Source organism: Rhinolophus ferrumequinum, chromosome X (genome assembly GCF_004115265.2).
Source record: "Rhinolophus ferrumequinum isolate MPI-CBG mRhiFer1 chromosome X, mRhiFer1_v1.p, whole genome shotgun sequence".
Classification (NCBI taxonomy): domain Eukaryota; kingdom Metazoa; phylum Chordata; class Mammalia; order Chiroptera; family Rhinolophidae; genus Rhinolophus; species Rhinolophus ferrumequinum.
The window spans coordinates 77,960,291-77,984,330 of NC_046284.1; the positions used below are offsets into that span (position 1 = coordinate 77,960,291).

Genomic DNA, 24,040 nt, shown 5'->3' on the forward strand with positions numbered 1-24,040 from the left:
TGAAAATAGGGAGAATTGTTGTCTTTAATCAAAACGTAAGCCTCCTCCATAGACCTGGTGGGAATCTTTACAGGATAGAAATATGCCAGTGATGACTTATGACGAGGCCTTTCCTGGAAACTGGGATGAGTATCCTCTCTCCATTCTAGTTCTGGCCATCTGGGCATACCATAAGACATCTCTTCCAACCCCTGAGCCTCCCAGAAAATCCTGAGGAAAGTAGAGCAAGAAGCTATCATCCTTGACACAATGACCGTGGGATGGGTTAAGGCCCTATGGCCCTCTCCTTTTAAAGGCCTCCTGAAAATGATACTTAAATCCAGTGCCCCGTCCACTCCCAGGGAAGGGGAGAAACTTAGTAATTAGACAAAGCAAATTGGAAACTTAGTAATCAGACAGGCAAGTGACACTTCTATCAATGAATATAGTGGCACTCTCATCAGTGAATATAGAGTACTCTGTAATAAAACTGAGGGAAGGAAGTGGGTAATTGCTCTTAGCAAATAAGTTTGTAAGTAGTACAGCCATGTTTCATGGTAATAAAGAATATGGATTTATCATGTGGACCATATGGTGTTTTCAGAAATACAGTGGTACCTCATTTTCGAACATAATCCATTCCAGAAGACCGTTCGAGTTCTGAAGCATTTGAGAACAGAGGCATGGTTTCCCCATAGAAAGTAATGCAAAATGCATGAATCCATTCCAGACCTTTAAAATAAACCCCTAAAACTGCAAATTTAGCATGAATTTTACTATCTAATGATACCATAGATCCATAAAATTTACGGCGTTCATAAACTGAAATGTTTGTCAAGGGAGACGTTCGAAAACCTAGGTGCTACTGTAATTCTTCTGGAGATAAGCCATGTTTGATTTTAGGTACCTTAGGAGATAATCAGCTGTATCCAGGAGTGTAAGACCCTCACCATTTGTCTCCCCACTCTCCACTCTAGGATCTTCAGAAGGCAGTCAGGGAGCACTAAGACCAGATGCAGTCCTCTTGCTCTGCAGGACGTAATTGAGACTCACGTCTGGAAGCTGGGGAGGCTGATTGCTGAGAACTGAGCTTTCTGAGTTTGGTGGAGAGAGCTGCTAGACCCCATGGAAAAGGGAAAGGGTGGGGACAATAGAGAAAAAAGTTAAATGAGGAGAGAGCGAAGAAATGGAAAAGGGGTAAATGTTACTGAGGGAGATGGTTTAACCATCACTTTCTCCAAATCCTGGGGTGGGCATTCCCCAAGATATAGAAAGACAGGGCTTACACCTCAACCCAGAGGCACAATACCTATTCTTCCTCCCAACCTTGTAGGTTGGAACAATTATCTGGACCCTTTTAGTAAATAAGTGCTTTATTAGGGTCAGTGTTTAGTTGTTCTGAAGAAAGGCAGGTGGTATGCTAAATTTTCATTTATAACTGATTTTAAGTAGAAAAAAAAAAGGCAGGTGAGGCAGTGCCAGAATAGACCCACTATTGTATCATTGATGGGCAGCATAAGACACCACTTGGGGGCCATGTGGGCAGCAAGAAGCATCTATGTGTAGGTGACAGCATGAAGAAAGAAACAGTAAGGTCACTCCACCCACTTTGGGGAATGAATAAGGAATGTGTCTACCTCTGAGGAGACAGGACCAGAAGCATTAGGAAAGAACTGGGGATAGGGGATTCCTAAGTGATATGGTCCCTGGCTGGGTGCAAAAAAACAGCTTTTATGCTTCCATAAGTCCCCAGGGCAGGTACTGAACTTGCAGCTACAAGGAAAAAGAACAAGGTCAAGAATGGACCTTCAAGTCTGGTCAAAGAGCCATGCAACTTGAAGGACAATCCCATCCGTAAGGAAACTGTAAGTGCCCTGATTACAGGATCAAACTTCATTCTTGTGACCAGCTCTTCCAGAAAGAATATGGAAGGTCACAGCCCTTGGAATGCCTGGAAATCGTACAGCAGGGTTGGCAGGCCAAGATTAGGTTGGGGTACGCTGCCCCCACAGCAGGTAAATTCCCTTTATTTTGTAATTGGCAAAACACAAACACAGAGAGAGAGAGAGAAAGAGAGAGAGAGAGAGAGAGAGAGAGAGAGAGAGAGAGAGAGAGAGAGAGAGAGAGAGAGAGAGAGAGAGAGAAATGGCACATGAGCTATGCCTGAAGGTGTCTTTTTACTTCTTTTATTGAACTCCATAAATATTTTCATAAGGCTTTGTGTCATTACAACATCATATTTTTGTTGTTAAACAGTTTTTTAAACACACAACTTTGACACTTGTTTGACAGGGTCAAACAGTCAGATAGAAGAAACAAAATAATAAACTGGCAAATGCAGAGCAGCAGGGGTAATCAAAATCACTGTTGCCCATCCATCCACCCCAGCCCACCCCATCCCCAAAGCACTAAAAGATCACTATTTGGCTTTACACTAGAATTGTTAGAACTTCCTTGTTGCTGTCCTTATAAATCCATTAGAGATATACACATAGAGAGAAGGGGAGAGAGGGAGAGAAAAAGGAGTTAGATTTCTGTGTTAGGACCATCCCACAGCAGGGCCCATAGAACACACTAGCAAAGCCTTTTGAAGAGCAAATCTAGGCCTCATTGAGTTGAGGAAAAGGGAGCTCAGGGCCATGCAGAAACAGAGAAGATTTACAGAGTTCTTGGGGATAGCACTGCTGTAAGGACACAGAATAGGCTTGGACCATGAACCCATATAATGGGGCTCCCCTAGGGGCTGCTGGCCACTGGTCTGATTGGCTGCCATAGGCTGGTGGAACACTACAACCCAGGGCAAATAGATTTCTTATTGTTTTCATGTTACTGGTATCTGGTGAGGTCAGAGGGTTGGGTAGATGAGAGATGGGTAGATGAGAGAATGGTGGCGAGAGGTGACATCCCTGATCCTGGAGCTCTGGGCACAGGCCCAGGGGAGTGTGGGGACAAGAGGGCATGGTCAAGAGATGTTGTATGTTGGTCTAGGGACTTGTCTAAGCATCTCCTCTTGGTGTGCCCCAAGACCCTGGAAAACATGTCAAGGTGAAGCCTACTGGGAAGGAATAACAAGTAGGAAAAGGATGTAAGTTCAAGGAAGGCCTATGCAGCCACTGAAACACATCCTATTTGCCCGGGAGGCCATTTTAGCTTAGGCACTGGGTACCCGGTCCCTTGCCAAGGGGGCTGAAGTAGCTGGGTCATGTGCTGAGCAGTGGTGGCCAGTCCCGAGCCCTGGACCTCTGCCTGGCGCAAGCTTATCCTTGGCCTACTCCACAAGTCCGATTTGGGTGTGCTAAAATGGGAGCTAAAACATCTTGTAATTTGATTCCCACAGAGGAAAACTTTCCAGGCTGGACATGGCCTGGCCTGGGCCAGGAGACATAGAGCAGCAATCAAACCAGCTACACTGAGGGCCCCATGCAACCATGGCTGCTGTTCAATAAGCTGAGGACCTTTCATGATGAAGTCTTCTCCCATGGGGTCCAGGACAGACTCACAATCTACAGATTTTTCAGTAGAGTGGCTCTGCATAGCAGTGCCAATCCTCACTCCTTTGTGCCCCATTCTCCTTGCTATTCAAGGTCTATCCACCCAAGAGGCCATGTGGGAGGGGTAAATACTCCTGCACCCACAGGGAACCTGCCTCTTTGTGGGAGAAGTTAGTTTTGCCCAAGTGTAAAGCCTGCACAAAATGAGCCTGAGGATAGCATCTCTGTCTCAGATCCTTTCTCCACAGGGAAAAGTACCCTGGGGTCCTTACTTACTTGCTTCACATGTCATGAGATGGGAGAATGTTGGAAACAGGGCCTTCTTCAAGTACCTGAAGTGTTTTAACTATGTCAACACCAACAATCCTCCTTTGCCAGGAGAGCAGGAGAAAGAAGGAAAATAGGAAGAGGGAAAGGAAGGCGCCATGGAAGAATGTCCATGCAATCTGCTAACAATGGGGGAAGTCTCACATAACTTGAATGGTAGGAACTGCAGGTACAAATCTTGGGCCAAGGCTGTCTCTTTCCATACCCATCCCTATTCTTTCCTGTAAGAGGTTATTGTTAGCCTTGGATCCTGTCCAGGTCAATAATTGAAAAACAGCTGATGATATTGGTCAGGTGGACTCTGTTTTGACCCCTTCATAGACTCCTATCAATGCCGCCTAAACAATTTGCAAATGGAAACAGGGATGAGCAGGTGCTCAAACTCATGGTGGTGAGGAGCCCCACCGTAAACCTACTTGCTGCTGGAGGCAGTTGGAATTCCTCCCACAGGAGGCAGAGTCTCAGCCTCTTTGCTTCCAGTTCAGATCTTTTAGGTTAGGGGTGGGACAGGCTTAGAAGGAAAACCATAACCAAAGTGTCTTGAAGAAGAAGAATTTGCCCAAACGAAATCCCAGAAACAAAACTGTCATGACTCAGCAGTGCTGCAGTATAGGAAACCCCAGTGCTAGGAAAAGAAACAGCCCAAATGCAGAATGTTCCCTGAACACAAGTCCTCTCCAGCATCATTATACTCTGACAATCCCTTGCTTCTGTTTGGTTTTGATCCCTCTACAACACCTAAAACACAGTGAAAGCAATAGAAATATCGAGCAGTTATCACAGGGCACAACAGAGCATGTCCAGACTGGCACAACTGAGGACAGAAGATGCAGGGAAAAGGCTGTTTGGGGCAACTGCAGGGCTGCAGAAACATTCACAGACGGTCAGCTGAGGGAGAAGAGAATGGGGACCCTCCCTTTACCTAGTGAAAGGTAAAAGGGAAAAAAAAGAAATTCCAAACTCCCAAACTCCACCACATTAAATTAAATTAAAAAGTCATCAGCATCAGTATCATCACGAAAAAAAAAAAAAACAACAATACAAATACAACTAAGGTAATAATGACAAGTCAAGTCAAGTAATCACAGGGGAGCAAAGAGATTATCTCAACAAGAAAAGGAACAAATAGAAATGTCAATTTCTGAAAGTAAAGGGGAGGGGGACAGGATAAGAACAGAAAACTTTTTGGAAGGGATCACATGTTTGGAAGCCATTGGTACCTCTTCCTACCAACTACAGATTTCACTTCTCCAAAACAACAGAAAACATTTTTGGTCCTTTGTGTGTGTGTGTGTGTGTGTGTGTGTGTGTGTGTGTGTGTGTATGCACACTCAAGGGTCTCTGCGTGTGTGTATACATCCATATATATGTGTGTGTCTGTGTGTGTATGTATATATATATGCATATACATATATATATACACATATATATATACATATATATATATAAATTTCAACAGTGCTTCTCCGAAAAAAGGTCCATCTATAAATATAATTTTATTTACTTTATTTTAAAATTATCTGCCTCCCTGCAGGTATTACTTTTTGAAGGGGGTTAACCTGCTGAAGTTTTGCCAGAATGGTGACTGGCTGCGCTTGGGTTCGGTGAACTCAAAGACCTGTGACTGAGCGATGCCGTCGGGGACCAGGTACTGGCCCTGGTTTAACGGGTCCTGCGGTGGTGGGTAGGAAGGAGGAACTGAGCGGGCAGAGTTGACACCTAGAGTAGATGGAAGATCAAAGGGAAAGGGTGTAAGTTAAGTAGCAAGGGACTTCTCAAATTACACAAGGATGACTTTGAGCAGAAAATTCAAGGCAGTCTGTTTTAGAGAGTGTGAACTGGAACTGAAAATCATCCAAGGGAAGAATTACATTCCATAACAGACTTTGGAATGGTGTGGTGATTACTGCAACAAACATGCTTTCCCATCTACACAGTATCACAGAGAAACTTGGGGTATTTCTATCAGCCATTTACAGATGAGCACACTGAGACTTGGAGGAAAACGTCATACCCAGGGTCGCAAAGCAAGGGCTAGAATCCACATTCTTTGACTTCTCAGTTCAGAGCTCTTTCCAAGAGACCATAATACATTATGCAGGGCTTGGTCCTGCAAATAACCCAATGATCCCCATTTAATGTCAAACAACATTTTCTCCCTCCTCCACTACCCCCCTGGAAGTGACAAAAGAGGCCTGTTACGAACTACTGACTTCAGGACAGATCACTGGGGGAAAATGTTTTTCTAAAAGCTAAGGTACGCGTGATCTAGTATTCTATACCAGGTTGAGAATAACGAAACTGTATTTAATAGGAAAGTGATATTGGTAGTTGAGAGGGAAAACAAACTCACTACCAGAAGATATGATTCATGGAACACAAGGGAGACTTAGAATATATTTGTGACCTTTCAAAGGGAATGCTTCAATGACTTCTCAACTTTCATTAGGAGGGTTTGCAACCATAAAGCAAAATCCACATGAATGGAGGATTGTGGGAACCAAGGGACCTAAATTTAAAGTTTAATCCTAATCTACATTCAGCACAGAATAGGCTGAGGCATATAACATATGACACAGAATGCAAGAAAGACCTCTCTGCTGCTCCCACGTACCTTCCTCATCTGCTGGCCAGTATCTAAAATTTCAACATTATAACTTCTTTGTTTGATGACTTGATCCTATTACCCTGGAAGTAGTATCATATTAAGTCATCATCAGCCATTGTCACTTCAGTGGGAAGGAACTGTTTTTTCCCTAAAAGGCAGTATTTTTTGTTTTCTTTTTGTTTTCTAGTTTTGTTGAGATATAACTGACAGACAACATTGTGTAAGTTTAAGGTGTGCAATGCGATGATTTGATACATGTACACGTATATACTGAGAAATGATTACCACAATAAGGTTAGCTAGTACATACACCACCTCACATAATTACCTTTTTTGTGGTAAGAACATTTAAGAACTACTCTTTCTGATGTAATACAGAATTGTACACCTGAAATCTATGTAATTTTACTAACAATTGTCACCGCAATAAATTAAAAAAAAAAAAGAACTACTCTTTCAGCAACTCTCAAACATACGATAAGTATTGTTAACTACAGTCACCATACTGTACATTATATCCCCAGAACTTCTTCATGTTATAACTGGATGTTTGTGCCCTTTGACCAACATCTCCCCACTTCCTCTAACCCCAGCCTCTGGCAACAACCGATCTACTTTTTGTTTCTATAAATTTGTGTTTTTTACATTCCTAATATAAGTGCGATCATATAGTATTTGTGTTTTACTGTCTGACTTATTTGACTTAGCACAATGCCCTCAAGGTCCACAAATAGCAGGTATTCCTTCTTTTATGCCTGAATATTCCACTGTGTATGTATGTACGTACACATGTATGTATGTATGTATGTATGTATACACCACATTTATTTTATCCGTTCATTTGCTGAAGGACAAGTAGGTTGTTTCCACATCTTGGCTATTGCGAATAATGCTGCAATGAACACGTGGGAGTGCAGATATCTCTTCAAGATCCTGATTTCATTTCATTCCTATATATACTCAGAAATGGGATTGCTGAATCAGATGGCAGTTCTAGTTTTAATTTTTTGAGAACGCCCCATACTGTTTTCATAGTGGCCACACCATTTATATTCTCATCAATAGTGCACAAAGTTTCTCTTTTCTCCACATCCTCACGAGGACATGTTATCTCGTCTTTTTGAAAATAGCCATTCCAACAGACATGAGGTGAGATCTCACTGTGGTTTTGATTTTTATTTCTCTGATAATTAGTGATGTTGAGGACCTTTTCATGAATCTGCTGCCCATCTCTATGTCTTCTTTGGAAAAATGTCTATTCAGATCCTCTGCCCATTTTTTAATTGGACTACTTGTTTGTTTTGTTTTCTTAGTTTATTTGCCATTGAGTTGTATGAGTTGGTTATCCACTTTGAATTTTATTTTTTAAAATATTTTTCTTTTTTTACACTTTTATTAGTTTTAGGTGTACGACAGAGTGATTAGACATTTGTATAACTTATGAAGTGATCACCTTGTTAAATCCAGTACCCATCTGATACCATTCGTAGTTATTACAATATTATTGACTGTATTCCCCATGCTATACTCTACATCCTCATGACGACTTTGTAACAACCCACTTGTACTTCTTAATGCCCCTCCCCTTTCAACCATCCCCCCAACTCCTCTCCCAATCTGGTAATCATCAAAATGCTCTCTGTATCTATGAGATTGTTTCTGTTTTAATTGTTCATTTATCCTGTTTTCTAGATTCCACATATAAATCATATGACATTTGTATTTCACTATCTGACATACTCCACTTAGCACAATACCCTCTAGATCCATCCAAATTGCAGCAGATAGCAAAATTTCATTCTTTTTAATGGCTGAGTAATAGTCCATTATATACATACATACATACATACATACATACATATCTCCTCTTCTTTATCCATTCATCCATTGATGGACACTCAGGTTGACTCCCTATCTTGGCTATTGTAAATAATGCTGCAATGAACATATGGATGCACATGTCCCTTCAAAGTATGTTTTGGGTTTCTTTGGATAAATATACTTTGAAGTTTAATTCCTTATCAGATATATGCTTTGAAAATATTTCTCCTATCCCGTGGGCTGTCTTTTCATTGTTTTGTTTCTTTTGCTGTAGTTTGATGTAGTCCCACTTGTTTATTTTTGTTTCTGTTGCTTGTGCTTTTGATGTCATATTCAAAAACTTGTTGCCAAGACTAATGTCAAGGACTATTTTCCTTATGTTTTCTTCTAGGAATTTTACAGTATTGGTTTACAATTAAGTCTTTAATCCACTTTGAATTTTTGTGAATGGTGTAAGATAGAGGTCCAATACTTTTTTTGCATGTGAATATGCAATTTTACCAATACCATTTATAGAAGAGACTATCCTTTCCCTACTGAGTATTTTTGGTGTCCTGACAAATATTAGTTGACTATAAGTTTGGGTTTATAATTCTGTTCCATTGTTCTATGTTTGTTGTTATGCCAGTACCATACTGTTTGATTATCATAGCTGTGTAATATAGTTTGAAATTGGGAAGCGTAATGCTCCCAGCTTTGCTCTTCTTTCTCAGGATTGCCTTGGTTATTTGGAGTCTTTTGTGGTTACATACAAATTTTAGGATTGTTTTATCTACTTCTGTAAAAAATGCCATGGAATTTAAGAGGGATTTCATTGACTCTACAGATGGATTTGGGTAGTAAGGATGTTTTCACAACATTAATGCTTATGATCCATGAACATTAAATATCTTTCCATCCATTTGTGTCTTCATCAATTTCTTTCATAAATATCTAATAGTTTTCATTGTACAGGTCTTTAACCTCCTTGGTTAAATTTATTTCCCAGTGCTTAATTCTATTTTGTGCTATTGCAAATGGGATTTTCTCCATTTCTCTTTTGGACGTTCATTGTTAGTGAGATCCATCTGATTTTTGTACATTGATTTTCTATCCTGAAACATTACTGATTTCCTGTCTTATTCTAATGTTCTAACACTATCAATTCTTGAGAAAGTCTTTAGAGTTCTCACTATATAAAAATCATGTCATCTGTAAACAGAGGTAATTTTACTTCTGTCTTTCTGACTTTTATTTCTCTTGCCTTATTGCTCTGGCTAGGACTTCTAGCAGTATGTTGAACAGAAGTGGTGAGAGTTGGCACCCTTGTCTTGTTCCTGATCTTAGTGGAAAACCTTTCAACCTCTCACCATTGAATATTATTAGTGTTGGACCTGTCATATAAGGCATTGATTATACAAAGGTCCGTTCCTTGTAAACCCAATTTATTGAGAGTTTTTGTCATGCAAGGATGTTGATTTGTGTCAAATGGTTTTTCTGCATATACTAAGATGATCATGTGATTTTCATCCTTCATTTTTTTAATGTGGTATACTACATTTGTTGATTTACACATGTTGAACCACCCTTGCACCCAAAAGATGAATCCCACCTGATAATGGTATACGATCCTTTTAATGTGCTGTTGAATTTAGTTTGCTAGTATTTTTTGAGAATTTTTGCATCTATATTTATCATGGTTATTGGCCTGTATTACCTTGTAGTGTCTCTATTTTCTTTGGGAAAATGTCTATCCAGGCCCTTTGTCCATTTTCCAAAAGGACTATTTGTATATTTTTGTTTCTTTTAATTTTTTTGCTATTGAATAGTATGAGTTCCTATATATTTTGGATATTAATCCCTTATCAGATAGGTAGCTTGCAAATATTTTCTCCTATTTCATAGGTTCCCTTTTCATTTTGTTGACTTTTGTTGTGCAGAAGCTTTTTAGTTTGATATAGTCCCACTTGTTTATTTTTTCCTTTTATTGCTTTTGCTTTATATGTCATATCCAAAAATTCGTTACCAAGACTCATGTCAACGAGCATTTCTCCTATGTTTTCTTAGAGCAATTGGGTGGTTTCAGGTCTTATATTGAAGTCTTTAATCCATTTTGTGTTAATTTTTGTGAGTGGTGTAAGATAAGGGTCTACTTTCATTCTTTTGCATGCGAATATCCAGTTTTTCCAGAACCACTTTGAAAAGATTGTCCTTCTCATTGAGTATTCTTGGCTACCTTGTCAGATATTAGTTGACTGTATATGCATGAGTTTATTTCTGAGCTCTAGATTCTCCTCCATTGGTCTATGTAACTATTTTTCCCAGTAGCATACTGTTTGAATCCGAAGGCATTGTAATATAAATTGAAGTCAGGAAGTATGATGCTTCCAGCTTTGTTCTTTCTCAGGATTGCTTTGGCTATTCAAAATCTTTTATGTTTCCACAGTAACTTCAGGATTTTTTTTTCCTATTTCTGTTAAAAATGCCATTGGAAACTTGATAGGTAATGAATTGAATCTATACATGGATTGGGGCAGTTTGGACAATTTAACAATATTAATTCTTCCAATCCAGGAAACCTTTCATTTTGTATCTTCTTCAATTTCTTTCATAAATGTCTTAGAGTTTTCCGTATACATGTATATCTTTCACCTCTTTGGTTAAATATATTCCTAAGAATTTTATCATTTTTCATACTATTATAGGTAGACTGCTTTGTTTTTCAGAAAATTCATTGTTGGTGTATAAAAATGGTACTCAGTTTTGTAGGATATAATGCATCCTGCAACCTTATGGAATTCATTGATTAGATCTAACAATATTTTTGGTGGTGTCTTTAGGATTTTCTATATATAAAATCTTGCCATAGGCAAAGAGAATCAATTTCACTTCCTCCTTTTCGAGATGTGACAATTAAGTTTGTGAACTTGCCACCAGGCATTTACATTGGCAGCACTGTACAAATAGTTCAGTGAGGTTTCCTTATATATTTATATTTTGGATATTAGCCCCTCTTTAGAGGCATTGTTTCCAAAAATCTTCCCCCATTTGGTCAGTTGCCTCTTTATTTTGTCAATGGTTTCTTCTGCTGTGCAGAAGCTTCTTAGTTTGATATACTTCCATTGATTTATTTTAGCTTTCACTTCCCTTCCCTTTGAGGTCAAATTCATAAAATGCTCTTTGAGCCCAAGGTCCACATGTTTAGTACCTATGTTTTCTTCCATGCAATTTATTGTTTCAGATTTTATGTTTAGGTCTTTGATCCATTTTGGGATAATTTTGGTACATGGTGACAGATAGTCTAATTCATTGTTTTACACGTGGCTTTCCAATTCTCTCAGCACCATGTATTGAAGAGGCTGTCCTTTCTCGATTCAATGTTTTTGGCTTCTTTGTCAAAAATTATCTGTCCATATTTATGTGGTTTTATTTCTGCGTTCTCAATTCTATTCCATTGGTCTATGTGTCTGTTTTTCTGCCAATACCATGCTGTTTTGATGATTGTAGCCGTGTAGTACAAGCTAAAGTCAGGGAGTGTGATACCTCCAGTAATGTTCTTTTTTCTTAAAATTGCTTTGGCTATTCGAGGTCTTTTGTGGTTCCAAACAAATCTGATGAGTTTTTGTTCTATTTCTTTAAAAAATGCCATTGGGATTTTGATGGGGATTGCATTAAATCTGTATAATGCTTTGGGTAATATGGCCATTTTAACTATGTTGATTCTTCCAATCCATGAGCACAGAATGTCTTTCCATTTCTTTGTGTCTTCTTCAATATCTTTTAAAAATGTCTTATACTTTTCAGTATATATGCCTTTCACATCCTTGGTTAAGTTTATTTTTAGGTATTTTATTCTTTTTGTTAGAACAAGGAATTGTTATTTGTATTTCTTTTTCTGAGGTTTCATTGTTAGTATATAGGAATGCAATGAAATTTTGTACATTGATTTTGTAGCCGGCAATTTTACTATATTCATTTATTTTTTTCTAATAGCTCTTTGGTGGAGTCTTTAGGGTTTTCTATACATAGCATCATGTCATCTGCAAAAAGTGACAATTTAACTTCTTTACCCCAATTTGGATGCCTTTTATTTCTTTCTCTTGCCTGACTGCTCTGTCTAGGACTTCCAATACTACTTTGAAAAGCAGAGGTTGTAGGGGACAACCCTTTCGTGTTCCTGAACATAGAACAAAGGGTTTCACTTTTTCACTATTAATTATGAAATTAGCTGAGGGTTTGTCACATATGGCCTTTATCATGTTGAGGTATTTTCCTTCTATACACAGTTTATTAAGTGTTTTAATCATAAATGAATGTTGTATCTTGTCAAATGCTTTTTCTGCATCTATTGAGATAATCACATGATTTTTGTCCTTTATGTGGTGTATCACATTGATTGATTTCCATATGTTGAACCATCCTTTTGCCCCTGGAATGAACCCCACTTGGTCGTGATGTATAATCTTTTAATGCATTGTTGCATTCGATTTGCTAGAATTTAGTTTAGGATTTTTGCATTTGTAGTCATCAGAGCTATTGGTCTGTAGTTTTCTTTTTTGTGTTCTCCCTACCAGGTTTTGGTATCAGGGTACTATTGGCCTCATGAAATGAGTTAGGGAGTACTGCCTCTTCTTCAAGTTTTTTAGAAGACTTTGAGTAGCACAGGTATTAGATCCTCTTTGAAGGTTTGGTAGAATTCACTAGTGAAGCCATCTGATCTCAGACTTTTCCTCTTGAGAAGGTTTCAAATGACTGATTCAATTTCTTTACCGGTGATGGGTCAATTTAGATTTTCCAATTATTCATGATTCAGCCTAGGAAGGAAATGTTTCTAAGAACTTGTCCATTTCTTCTAGGTTATTGAATTTGGTGGCATATCGTCCTTCATAGTAATCTTGGATGATTCTTTGTATTTCTGTGGCATCCATAGTAACTTCCCCTCTTTCATTTCTGAATTTGTTTATTTGTGTCTTTTCTCTTTTTATCTTAGTGAGTCCAGCCAAGTGTTTGTCAATTTTGTTATCTTTTCAAAGAACCAGTTCTTTGTTGCATTAATTTTTCTATTGTCTTTTAGTTCTCTATTTCATTGAGTTCTGCTCTGATTTTTATTATTTCCTTCCTTCTGCTGACTTTGTGTTTCCTTTGTTCTTCTTTTTCTAGTTCTTTAAGGTGTCAAGTGAGGTTATTTATCTCAGATTGTTCTTCATTCTTGAGCTAGGCCTGTAATTATATCAATTTCCCTCTTAAAACTACCTTTGCTCCATTCGAAAATTTGTAGGATGTATTTTCATTCTCATTTGTTTCTATGTATCTTTTGATCTCTCCTCTTATTTCTTCTTTGACCCAGTTGTTCTTTAAAAGTATGTTTCTTAATCTCCACATATTTGTGGTTTTTCCTGCTTTCTTCTTGCAGTTGATACCCAATTTTCATCAGAGAATGTGCTTGGGATGATTTCAATCTTCTTCAATTTGCTGAGGCTAGTTTTAAGTCCCAACATGTGATCTATCCTTGAGAATGTTCCATATACAGTAGAAAAGAATGTATAGGTAGATTTTCTAGGATGAAGTGCTCTATACATGTCAATTATGTATATTTCATCTAATTTGTCATTTAGGGCTGCTATTTCATTATTTATTTTCTGTTTTAATGATCTATCCATAGCTGTCAATGATGTATTTAGGTCCCCTACTATAATTGTGTTTTTGTCAATTTCTCCCTTTAGTTCTGTTACTATTTGCTTATATTTCGGTGCTCCTTGATTGGTGGCATAAATATTGATAACTGTTATGTCTTCTTGTTGTAAAGTCTCCTTTATCATAATGAAATGTCCATCACTGTCTCTTGTTACCATTTTTATCCTGAAATCTGTTTCATCTGATATCAGTATGGATACGCCTGCTTTTCTCTGAAAACTGTTTTCTTGGTGTGTCAGTTTCCACCCTTTCACTTTGAATATATGTTTGTCCTTGTAGCTGAGATGTGTCTCTTGGAGGCAGCATATGGTTGGGCTTAGTTTTTTGATCCAACCTACGACTCTGTGCCTTTTTATTGATGAGTTCAGTCCATTTACATTTAGGGTAATTATTGATATATGAGAATTTCCAATCATTCTATCTCTGGTTTTCTGGTAGGTTGGTGTCTCCATTGTTTCTTTGCCTTTTTGTCGCTGTTTATTATTTCAGCATGGTGGCATTCCATCTTATTTTCCTCTGTTTCTTCTTTTTTATGTTATATATTCAGTTCTGGATTTTTTAAGGGGTTACCATTTAGTTGGTGTAAAAGAAAGTTTGATATTTAGAATATTCTATTTTCTTCAGTATGCTTACTTTCTCAATTCCCTTGTGACAGTTCAGATCTTTACTCTCCCCGCTTTTATGTTTTTATTGTCACAAATTATCCCTATTTATGCTGTGAGTTGATTTCTGTGCTGCAGTGGGAAGTTGTCTTTTTCCTCTTTTATTAAGTTTTTTTTTGTTGTTTCCTTCTTTACCCTGTACGTTATGTTTAAGTGTATAGCGTCCTATTTGGTGTAGGGCTTGCTATTTCCTGCTTCTGTCTGTTTGTAATACGACTCATGGTTTGGTATTCTTTTGCTTTTTTGTTTCTGGTCGAATAGCCTCCTTCAGTATTTCTTGTAGTGCAGGTCGTGGGCTAGAATATTCCCTCAGTTTCTGTATGTCTGGAAAGTTCTTTATTCTTCCTTCATATTTAAAGATATCTCTACTGGATATATTATTCTTGGCTCATAATTTCTCTCTTTCAATAGTTTGAATATGTGATTCCACTCCCGTCTTCTTTGTAGAGTTTGTGCTGAGAAATCTGATGATAATCTAATAGACTTTCCTTTGTAGGTTACCGTCTTCTTTTCCCTGGCTGCCTTGAGGATTCTGTCTTTGTCGTTGATTTTAGACAGCTTCAATACAATGTGCCTTGGAGAAGGCCTGGTGGGATTCAGGTAATTAGGTGTTCTATTTGCTTCTTGGATTCGAGGATCCAGTTCTTTCCACAAATTTGGGAAGTTCTCGTTGACTATTTGTTTGAATATACTCTCTGTTTCCTTCTCCCTTTCTTCTTCTTCTGCTATGCCCGTTATTTTTATATTGCTCTTTCTGATGGAGTCAAAAAGTTCTTGTACAGTTCTTTCATGTCTTTCAACTCTCAAGTCTCTCTCTTCTTCCATCTGTATCATTTCCAGATTTCTATCTTCGATGTCACAAATTCTTTCCTCCATCTGGTCGACTCTACTATCCTAAGCTGGCTATTTCATTCTTCTTTTCTTTTATTGAGTTCTTAATCTCCAGAAATTCTATTTGCTTCTTCTTTAAAATTTCAATCTCTTTGGAAAAATATTCATTTTGTTCTTTGATTGTGTTTCTGAGTTCATTAAACTGCCTACCTATGTTTTCTTGCATTTCGTTGAGTTTTTTCAGAACTGCTATCTTGAATTCTTTGTCATTTAAGTCATATATTTCTATGTCTTTAAATTCATTTCCTGGAGACTTTTCATTTTCTTCCTGAGCTGTCTTGTTACCTTGGTTATTCATGGCAATTAATGAATTATTATTTCCAGGCATCTACAGGAGTGGGTTCTGCAACAGGTTGATAGGAAGAGGTTCTTCTTTTGTTTTCCAGTAGTTGTTGGTAGAATGGTTTATTTTCTCTCTGACTGCAGCCTTTCATTCTCTGTCATGCCGAAGTGTTATATTTTCTCTGCACTGTTCTGGCTTCTCACACAATGAAGGGATTCTCTGGAATGTGAGCTTCTCCTCTGTGAGAAGGTCACCTGGGTCACAGGGCATTGCCTCCATGAGGGGATGTGGACAGCTTCTAAAGTTCCAAAGCTCTTCCTGCACCAGTTTCAGAGCCTATGTATTCCAGCGGCTCTGTTTACTCCTCCAGGGATCCACCCAGATAGGTGAGGACAGGGTCAGCGTGGATTGTGAGAAGTGGCCTAGAGCAATGGCAGCGACCACCAGCACAGCCAGTGCTGCACCCAAGTCTCCCTCCCCTTCACCGGAACTAGTTAGGCTGCCAGTGTGGGTGTAGGCTGCAGTTCTCAGAATTGCATATATTCTGTTCTTTTGATCTGACACTGCTACCGTTCTGCTTCTAGCCTTGGCAGGGTCGGGGTGGGGCGAGGTTTGGAGAGTGAGAGGGGTCGGCTAGGCTCCACGGCTATGCCTTATGTTCCCTGCTTGGCAGTGAGGTCTTAAACTGCTCTTTTCACCCTTCTTCCCTAAGTCTTTGCTCCGAGGTCTCTGCCGTGAGTGTTGGTTTTAGCTGTGTTATAGGCTGGTCCCTCAGGTGGGACTGTGGGCCATAAGCAAAGCACTAGCAGTCCAAATTTTTCCGTTTCCTTTGACTGCAATAGCTCCAGAATACATGGAGCTAGAAGCTCTGAGCTCCAGTCTGCATCCTGTTCCCGCGCAGCCTGCGTCTCCACACTTCCCCCTTCCCTCTCCCCTGCTCACCCTATTTGCCCACCTTTAGATGATTTCAGTTGTGTGTCTCTTAGTCTTACCTGTGTGCTGTGCAGGGAGTCCTTTTGGAATTATAGCTGTTCAATTTGTTGTAAATTCCAGGGGAAATTTCAAGAGGCTCACTTCATGCCACCATTTTTATGATGTAATCCTCCAGATTTTTTATTTCTGTATGATTCTGTTTTGGTACACTGTATGTTTCTTGGAATTTATACATTTCTTCTATGTTATCCAATTTGATGTGTATAATTGTTCTTAATATTATAATTATTTTTATTTCTGTGATAGCATTTATAATACCTTCTTTAATTTCTCATGTTTTTTGTTTGTTTGTTTTTGAGTCTTTCTTTCTTAATCCAGCTAAATATTTTTCAGTCTTGTTTATCTTTTCAAAAAGCTGGCTCTAAATTTCATTGACATTTTCTAATGCTTTTTGTTCTCTGTTTTGTTTACTTCTACGCTGATTGTTATTTCCTTTTTTTTTTTTTTGCTAATTTTTTTTTCTTTTTTCTTGAGGTGTAGAGTTAGGTTATTTGAAATCATTTCTTTTTCAGTGTAGGTATTTACAGCTATAAACTTTCCTGCTAAAATGGCTTCTGCTGCATCCCATAACTTTTGGTATATTGTGTTTACATTTTCATTCATCTCATGATAATTTTTTGTTCACATTTTGATTTCTTCTTTGACCCATTGGGTCATTTCTGAAGGACAACTTTCCTGGGTACAGTATTCCTGGTTGGCAGTTATTTCTTTCACACTTTGAATATGTCATCCCACTCTCTCCTGGTCTGCTAGGTTCCTGCTGAGAAATCTGCTGATAGCCTTATGTGGGTTCCCTTGTATGTAAGGATTTTTGTCTCACTAATTTTAACCTTCTTCAGAGATTCTATCTTTTCCGGCACCAATGAGATATCTTTGGACATAACTACCTTACACTATTCATTCCTAAGCTTTAAACTATTAAGGCCATTTGCCACCTGTCATCAGAGACACCTGAGACCCAGACACTCCCCATTACCCCAAGAGAACTTCAGCAGGGCAATAAGCCTACAAATATGCAAGCACATAGCCTATGGCTTCCCAGTCTCATAAAGAGAGTGAGTGGGGCTGGGGGTAGCCAGTGGTGGTTAAAGGCAGCTTTACCTTTTTGTTTAGAGACTTTTCTCACAGTCATTGCAGCCTGCCTCTTCTGGTTTTCAGAAATTTCAAATCCTATAAACATAAAAACACATGATTTTGTTAAGATAAACATAGACCTTTATTAAATGTATACATTAGTACAATATTTCTGGACAAGTAATTTTGGCAACATATATCCAAAGTCTTGAAAACTGAAAAAGAAATGCAGCAAGAAGCTTGGATAAAGATTTAGCTACAAAGATGCATTTCACAGTACAGAGGGTCAAAGAAAAGTGAGAACATGAGTTAAGAGGCTCTTAAATGGAGAATGGTTGAATAAAGAATGGTGTAAAGTGGAAAAATGTTTCTCAATCAAAAGAAAAAAAAATCCAAAGAAAAGTAAATAATGAGTAAAAAGAGATTACAACAGAAAATATTTACAGAGATAATAGAAGTCTCAGAAGGAAGGAAAAAATCAAATGGCAAAAAGTAATTAATGAAATAACAGAAATGTCAGTGTGATTTTTTGCCCATTTTTAATTGAGTTATTTGATTTCTTGCTATTGAGTTGTAGGAGGTCCTTATATATTTTGGAAATTAACCTCTTATCAGGTATATGGTTTGAAATAGTTTCTCCCATTCCACAGGTTGCATTTCTGTTCCTTTGATTATTTCCTTTGCTGTGTAGAAGCATTTTAGATTTACATAGTCCCACTTGTCTATTTTTGCTTTGTTCCAATGTTTCTGGTATCATATTCAAGAAATCCTGGCCAAGACCAATGTCAAAAGCCTTTTCCATATATTTTCTACTAGGACATTTACAGTTTCAGGTCATATATTTAAGTCTTCAATCCATCGAGTTGATTTTCACATATGTTGTAAGGTAGGAGTCTAATTTCATTCTTTTCTGTGTTAACATCCAGTTTTCCCAGCACCATTTTTTGAAGAAACCATCTTTTCTTAATTGTGTATTCTTGGCACCCTTGTTGAAAACATGTTGACTGTATATATGTGGGTTTATTTCTGGGCTCTTTATTCTATTCTCCTGGTTTACATGTCTGTCTTTATGCCAGTACCATACTGTTTTAATTATTGTAGCTTTGTAAAATATTTTGAATCAGGAAGTGTGATGCTTCCAGCTTTGTTCTTCTCTCTTGGATATCTTTAGCTATTATGGGTCTTTTGTTGTTTTACCTGAATTTTAGGATTGTCTTTTCTATCTCCATTAAAAAATGTCATTGGAGTTTTAATAGGTTTGCATTGAATCTGTAAATTGCTTTGGGTAGAATGGACATTTTAACAATATTAAGTCTTCCAATCCATGAACACAGAATGTCTTTCTATTTATTTTGTCTTCTTTAATTTCTTTCAACAATGTTTTGCAGTTTTCAGTGTACAAGTCTTTTACCTCCTTGGTTAATTTATTCCTGAGTGTTGTATTCCTTTTTATGTGATTGTAAATGGGATTGTTTACTAATCTCCTTTTCAGATAGTTTGTTGTTAGTGTATAGAAACGCAACTGACTTTTATATGTTGATTTTGTATCCTGCAACTTTGCTAACTTCATTTATTACTTGTAAGAGCTTTTGGTGGAGTCTTTACGGTTTTCTATATATAAGATGATATCCTCTTCAAAAAGAATAATTTTACTTCTTTCTTTCTTATTTGGATGTCTTTTATTTGGTTCCTTGCCAAATTTCTCTGCCTAGGATTCCCACTACTATGTTCAACAGAAGTGGTAAAAGTAGGCATCATTATCTTCTTCCTACTCTTAAAGAAAAAGCTTTCAGTTTTTCCCCCTTTAAGTATGATGTTAGCTATTGGCCTTCATATATAGCTTTTATTGTGTTGAGGTAAATTCCTTCTAAACCTACTTTGCTGTGAGTTTTTATCATGAAAGGGTGATGAGTTTTTGTCAAATGCTTTTTCTGCATCTATAGAGATGATTGTGTGATTTTTATCCTTCATTTTGTTAATGTGGTGTATCAGACTAATTGATTTGCATACATTGAAGCATCCTTGTGTCCCAGGGATAAATCCCACTTGGTCATGGTGTATGATCCTTTTTTGCTGCTGAAATCTGTTTTCTATCGGTTTACTGAGCATTTTTCCATTATGTTCATTAGGGATATTAGCCTGTAATTTTCTTTACTTGTAGTGGAAGACTTAATATTATTAAAATGTCCATTCTACCTAAAGCAACCTATAGATTCAATGTAATCCTATTAAAACTCCAATGGCATTTTTATAGAAATGGAAAACCCAACCCTAAAATTCAGAAGGAACCACAAAAGGCCCATACCAGCTAAAGCAATCTTGAGCGAAAAGAACAAAGCTGGAGGCATCACACTTCTTGATTCAAAACATATTCAAAGCTACCGTAATTCAAACAGTATGAGACTGGCATAAAGACCAAAAGAATTGGACAGAGAACCCAGAAATAAACTCACACATATACAGTTAAACAAGGGTGCCAAGAATACACAATTAGGAAAGAAGTTTTCTCAACAAATGGTGCTGGAAAAACTGGATATCCACATGCAAAAGAATGAAATTGACCTCCTCCTACCTTATACCATACATGAAAATCAATTCAAAGTGGACTGAAGACTTAAATGTATGACCTGAAACTGTAAAAGTCCTAGAAGAAAACACATGGGAAAAGTTTCTTGACATTGGTCATGGTAATGATTTCTTCAATCTGACACCAAAAGCACAGACAACAAAGCAAAGCAGACAAGTGGGACTACATCAAATTTAAATGCTTCTACACAAATAAAGGAAAGAAACAGAAAGAATTGGCAACCTATGGAATTGGAGAAAATATATTTGCAAACTATATATCTGATAATGAGCTAATTTCCACATATAAGGAACTTCTATGTGGAACACTCAATAGCAAAACAAAAACAAACAAAAAAACAACAACAAATAAAAAAGGGGGGGGCAAATGACTTGCATAGGCACGTCCTCAAAGAAGCCAAACACATGGCCAATAAGTATGTAAAGATTCTCAACATCGTTAATCATTAGGGAAATGCAAATCTAAACCACAAGATGATATCACCTCCCTCTCGTTTGGATAGCTATTATCAAAGAACAAAAAATAATAAGTATTGGCAAGGATGTGGAGAAACTGGAACCATAGTACACTTGGGAATTAAAATGATGCAGTCATTGAAAACAGTATGGAGGGTCCTCATAAAATTAAAAAAAAAAATACCTCTGTGTATATATCCAAAATAACTGAAATCGGGATCTAGAAGAGATATCTGTACTCTCATGTTGATTGCAGTATTATTCCCAATAGCCAAGACATAAAAACAATCTAAATGTCCATCAACAGATGAGTGGATTAAAAAATGTGGTATATACATACAATGGAATATTACTCAGGCCTAAAAAGGAAGGGAATTATGCCATATGTGACAACATGGATGAATCTGAAGAACATTATGCTAAGTGAAATATGGCAGTCACAGAAGGACAAATATGGCAAGATTCTGCTTATATGAGGTATCTAAACTAAATATGAGGTCAAGCTCAGCAATACAGAGCAGAATGATGATTCCCAGGCTGGAGAGAGGGGAAAATGGGGAGTTGCTGTTCAATAAGTATAAAGTCCATTTATACAAGACATGAATGAGTTCTAGAGATTTGCTGTACAACACTGATCCTATCATTTATGCTATTATATTGTGCACTTAAAATTGGTTAAGAGCATAGAGCTCATAGTAATTCTTTTTACCACTTGAAAAACAAGTAGGGCTGCGATCTCCCCCCAAGAGAGAAGAAACTCTACCTCATAGTTTCAGCCCATGTACGTGGAGTTTCATCCTTCTCATGATCTTCCTGCCTGTAGATGACAGCTTTGGCCTATGCCCAGGAGTTCAAGCCTGCCCATGATCTGCCATTCCTGACTGCCTGCCTTACAATTTTGGAGTTGCTTAGCCAGGCTTCATGATCACATAAGCCAATTCCTTGTAATACAACTCTTAATAATGATACATCTCCTATTGGTTATGCTTCTCTGGTTGAACCCTGACTGATATAAAGAGTTATAATTCAATTTTATATTGTTCACCTAGGGAATATAGTCAATAATATTGTAATAAATATGTATGGTACCAGATGGGTACTAGACTTATCAGGAGGATCACTTCGTAAGTTATATAAATGTCTAACCACTATGCTATGAAACTGAAATTAATATAACATTGAATGTCAACTGTAATTGAAAAATAAAAAAGCAAGTTACAAAGTAATATGTATAATTCTGTAAACAAACATTTACAGTCTGATGTGTGTATATACATTTATATGAACATAAGTATGTAAAAAGGCACACCAAGCTAATATTGATTATCTCACATAGCACAGGAATGACAGAGAAGGAAAAAGACTGCTAAACTTTATTACTTTTTCATGTGTTTCAATGGTTATTATGACCATGTATTTATTTTATAATTAAAAAGTAGAAATAAAATACAAAAAATCTTAAATCGATATGATAACCATAAAATGATTAAAATGTTAAATTATTTAGGGAAATGCTAATGATGACATTTTAAGTGAAAAATAAGGATATAAAATCATATCTATCCATCATGGAGAGACAGGGGTTGGGGGAGACCAAAAGATTCAAACCCCCTAGTTTTTTATTTATCATAGAAACAAAAGATAGGGAAAATATATTAAAATATTTATAAAAGTTAGCTTTGGGTGATATATTAATGTATGATTTTAATTTTTTTTCTTATATTTTTTTAACCTACAAATGAAAGCCTACAATGAAAGTGATTACTTTTAGAATCAGAAAAATAAAATAAAAAAACTTATTTTTTAAAAGATAAACATAGTTGTCAGTAAATAACTTCTGGACTTCTGGAAGCTTTTCCATTAGAAGCAGATTTTCACAGTTTCATGTTATCAGGGCATTGTGTTTGAGATATCATGTTGTAACTAGAGGGAATGGTGGGGAATCTTCTAGTTGATCTAAAGGCTTCAGAAAGCACACTAAGACAATTCCTGTAATAGCTCTAACAACCTAGGCAGTGTCAGAGGCTGCTACAGCCTACTATTGAGAGAAGCAGCCAGTAGTATTCCTGTACCACTGTACATCATATCCCAATTCAGTGCCCATATGCTAAAAGCAATTTGACTACAATGTGAATTATCAATGTGCACTCTACCCCAAACCTGAGCAGACCAGGTTTAGACTAAGCAGTGTCTTTCTGATTATCCTCCCTTGCCTCTGGACCATTTCAAACCCCAACACTGAAAAATAGGAGAATCCATTTGTACCAGGACTCAGTGGGTAGTCCCATTTTTCTAGAGGCAATTTTTATCAACTTGAGCATACAGGTATAAGGTCAAGTCTAATCCCATGAGGAGCAAGGCAAAAACGGAAACTGTTTCCTCAGGTAACTACAAAACTTGGCTGTTTGTATTTTTATACCAGAAGCAAAGGACAATGGGCAAGAGACCTGACAGTACTTTGTAAACCACAAAGCTACAGCCAATGGTACCTAAATCCCACAGTTGGGGAAGCAGCATAAAAAAATATCTCTACCAGCTATATCCTCTCTAGAAAAGGGAACCTCATTCGAGCCAAAGAGTATGGTTTAGTGTGAATGGAAAGTGGTTACGGTTTTGGACCCTGCTACATTTTCTATAATCTACTTAAAATACTTTCATTCAGAAAGTGTGATATACACATATACATTCATTTTAATCTATACTCTAGGAGCATTTAATTAACATTTGAAGTGCCCTAATCAGGAATATACACTTAACAGGTGATTTGTTAACATATTAAACACCCAGAAATCTTTACTCTAGAGGTCATTGCTACCAACAATTCAGTCATTTTAATGCATGAGGCCTAATTAGCCTAACGCAAGTTAAAAATGAACTTTCATTGGTAAAATGAATGTTATTCAAAATGTGCACTGGCCACAAATGTCTTACAGCCACCTTAGCCCTCACAAAAACTGGGTTTAAGAATCCAGTGAGTCCTATGGCCTATACCCTTCAGAAGGAAGCCTAAAACTTAAGATTGAAAACAGATGCTATGTCTTGAAACTCAACAGAAGATTCTGTCACCAGACTCTGACTAGAAAGTTAGCTGAATCCTGTCACTATAATATTACCAAATCTGCCTTGACTAACCTTTTCACAGAAGATGTTGTCATATATCTAAGTAGAGCTGGGACTGCACTGAGATCACAGAATC

The 24,040-nt window shown here is 37.4% G+C and overlaps 1 protein-coding gene across 6 annotated transcripts in view; it reads right to left on the bottom strand.

The window, feature by feature from the left end:
• Positions 1-5,296: 5,296 nt before the first annotated feature.
• ARHGEF9 (Cdc42 guanine nucleotide exchange factor 9) overlaps positions 5,297-24,040 on the bottom strand; it is a 311,063-nt gene continuing 292,319 nt past the window's right edge. For all 6 annotated transcript variants that reach the window (XM_033111439.1, XM_033111446.1, XM_033111462.1 and 3 more), the window contains exons 9-10: positions 17,830-17,898; positions 5,297-5,516 (exon numbers count right to left, since the gene is read on the bottom strand). In XM_033111439.1, coding sequence (XP_032967330.1) covers positions 5,335-5,516; positions 17,830-17,898 — 251 coding nt within the window. In that variant the 3' untranslated portion in view covers positions 5,297-5,334. The remainder of the gene's footprint in view (positions 5,517-17,829; positions 17,899-24,040) is intronic.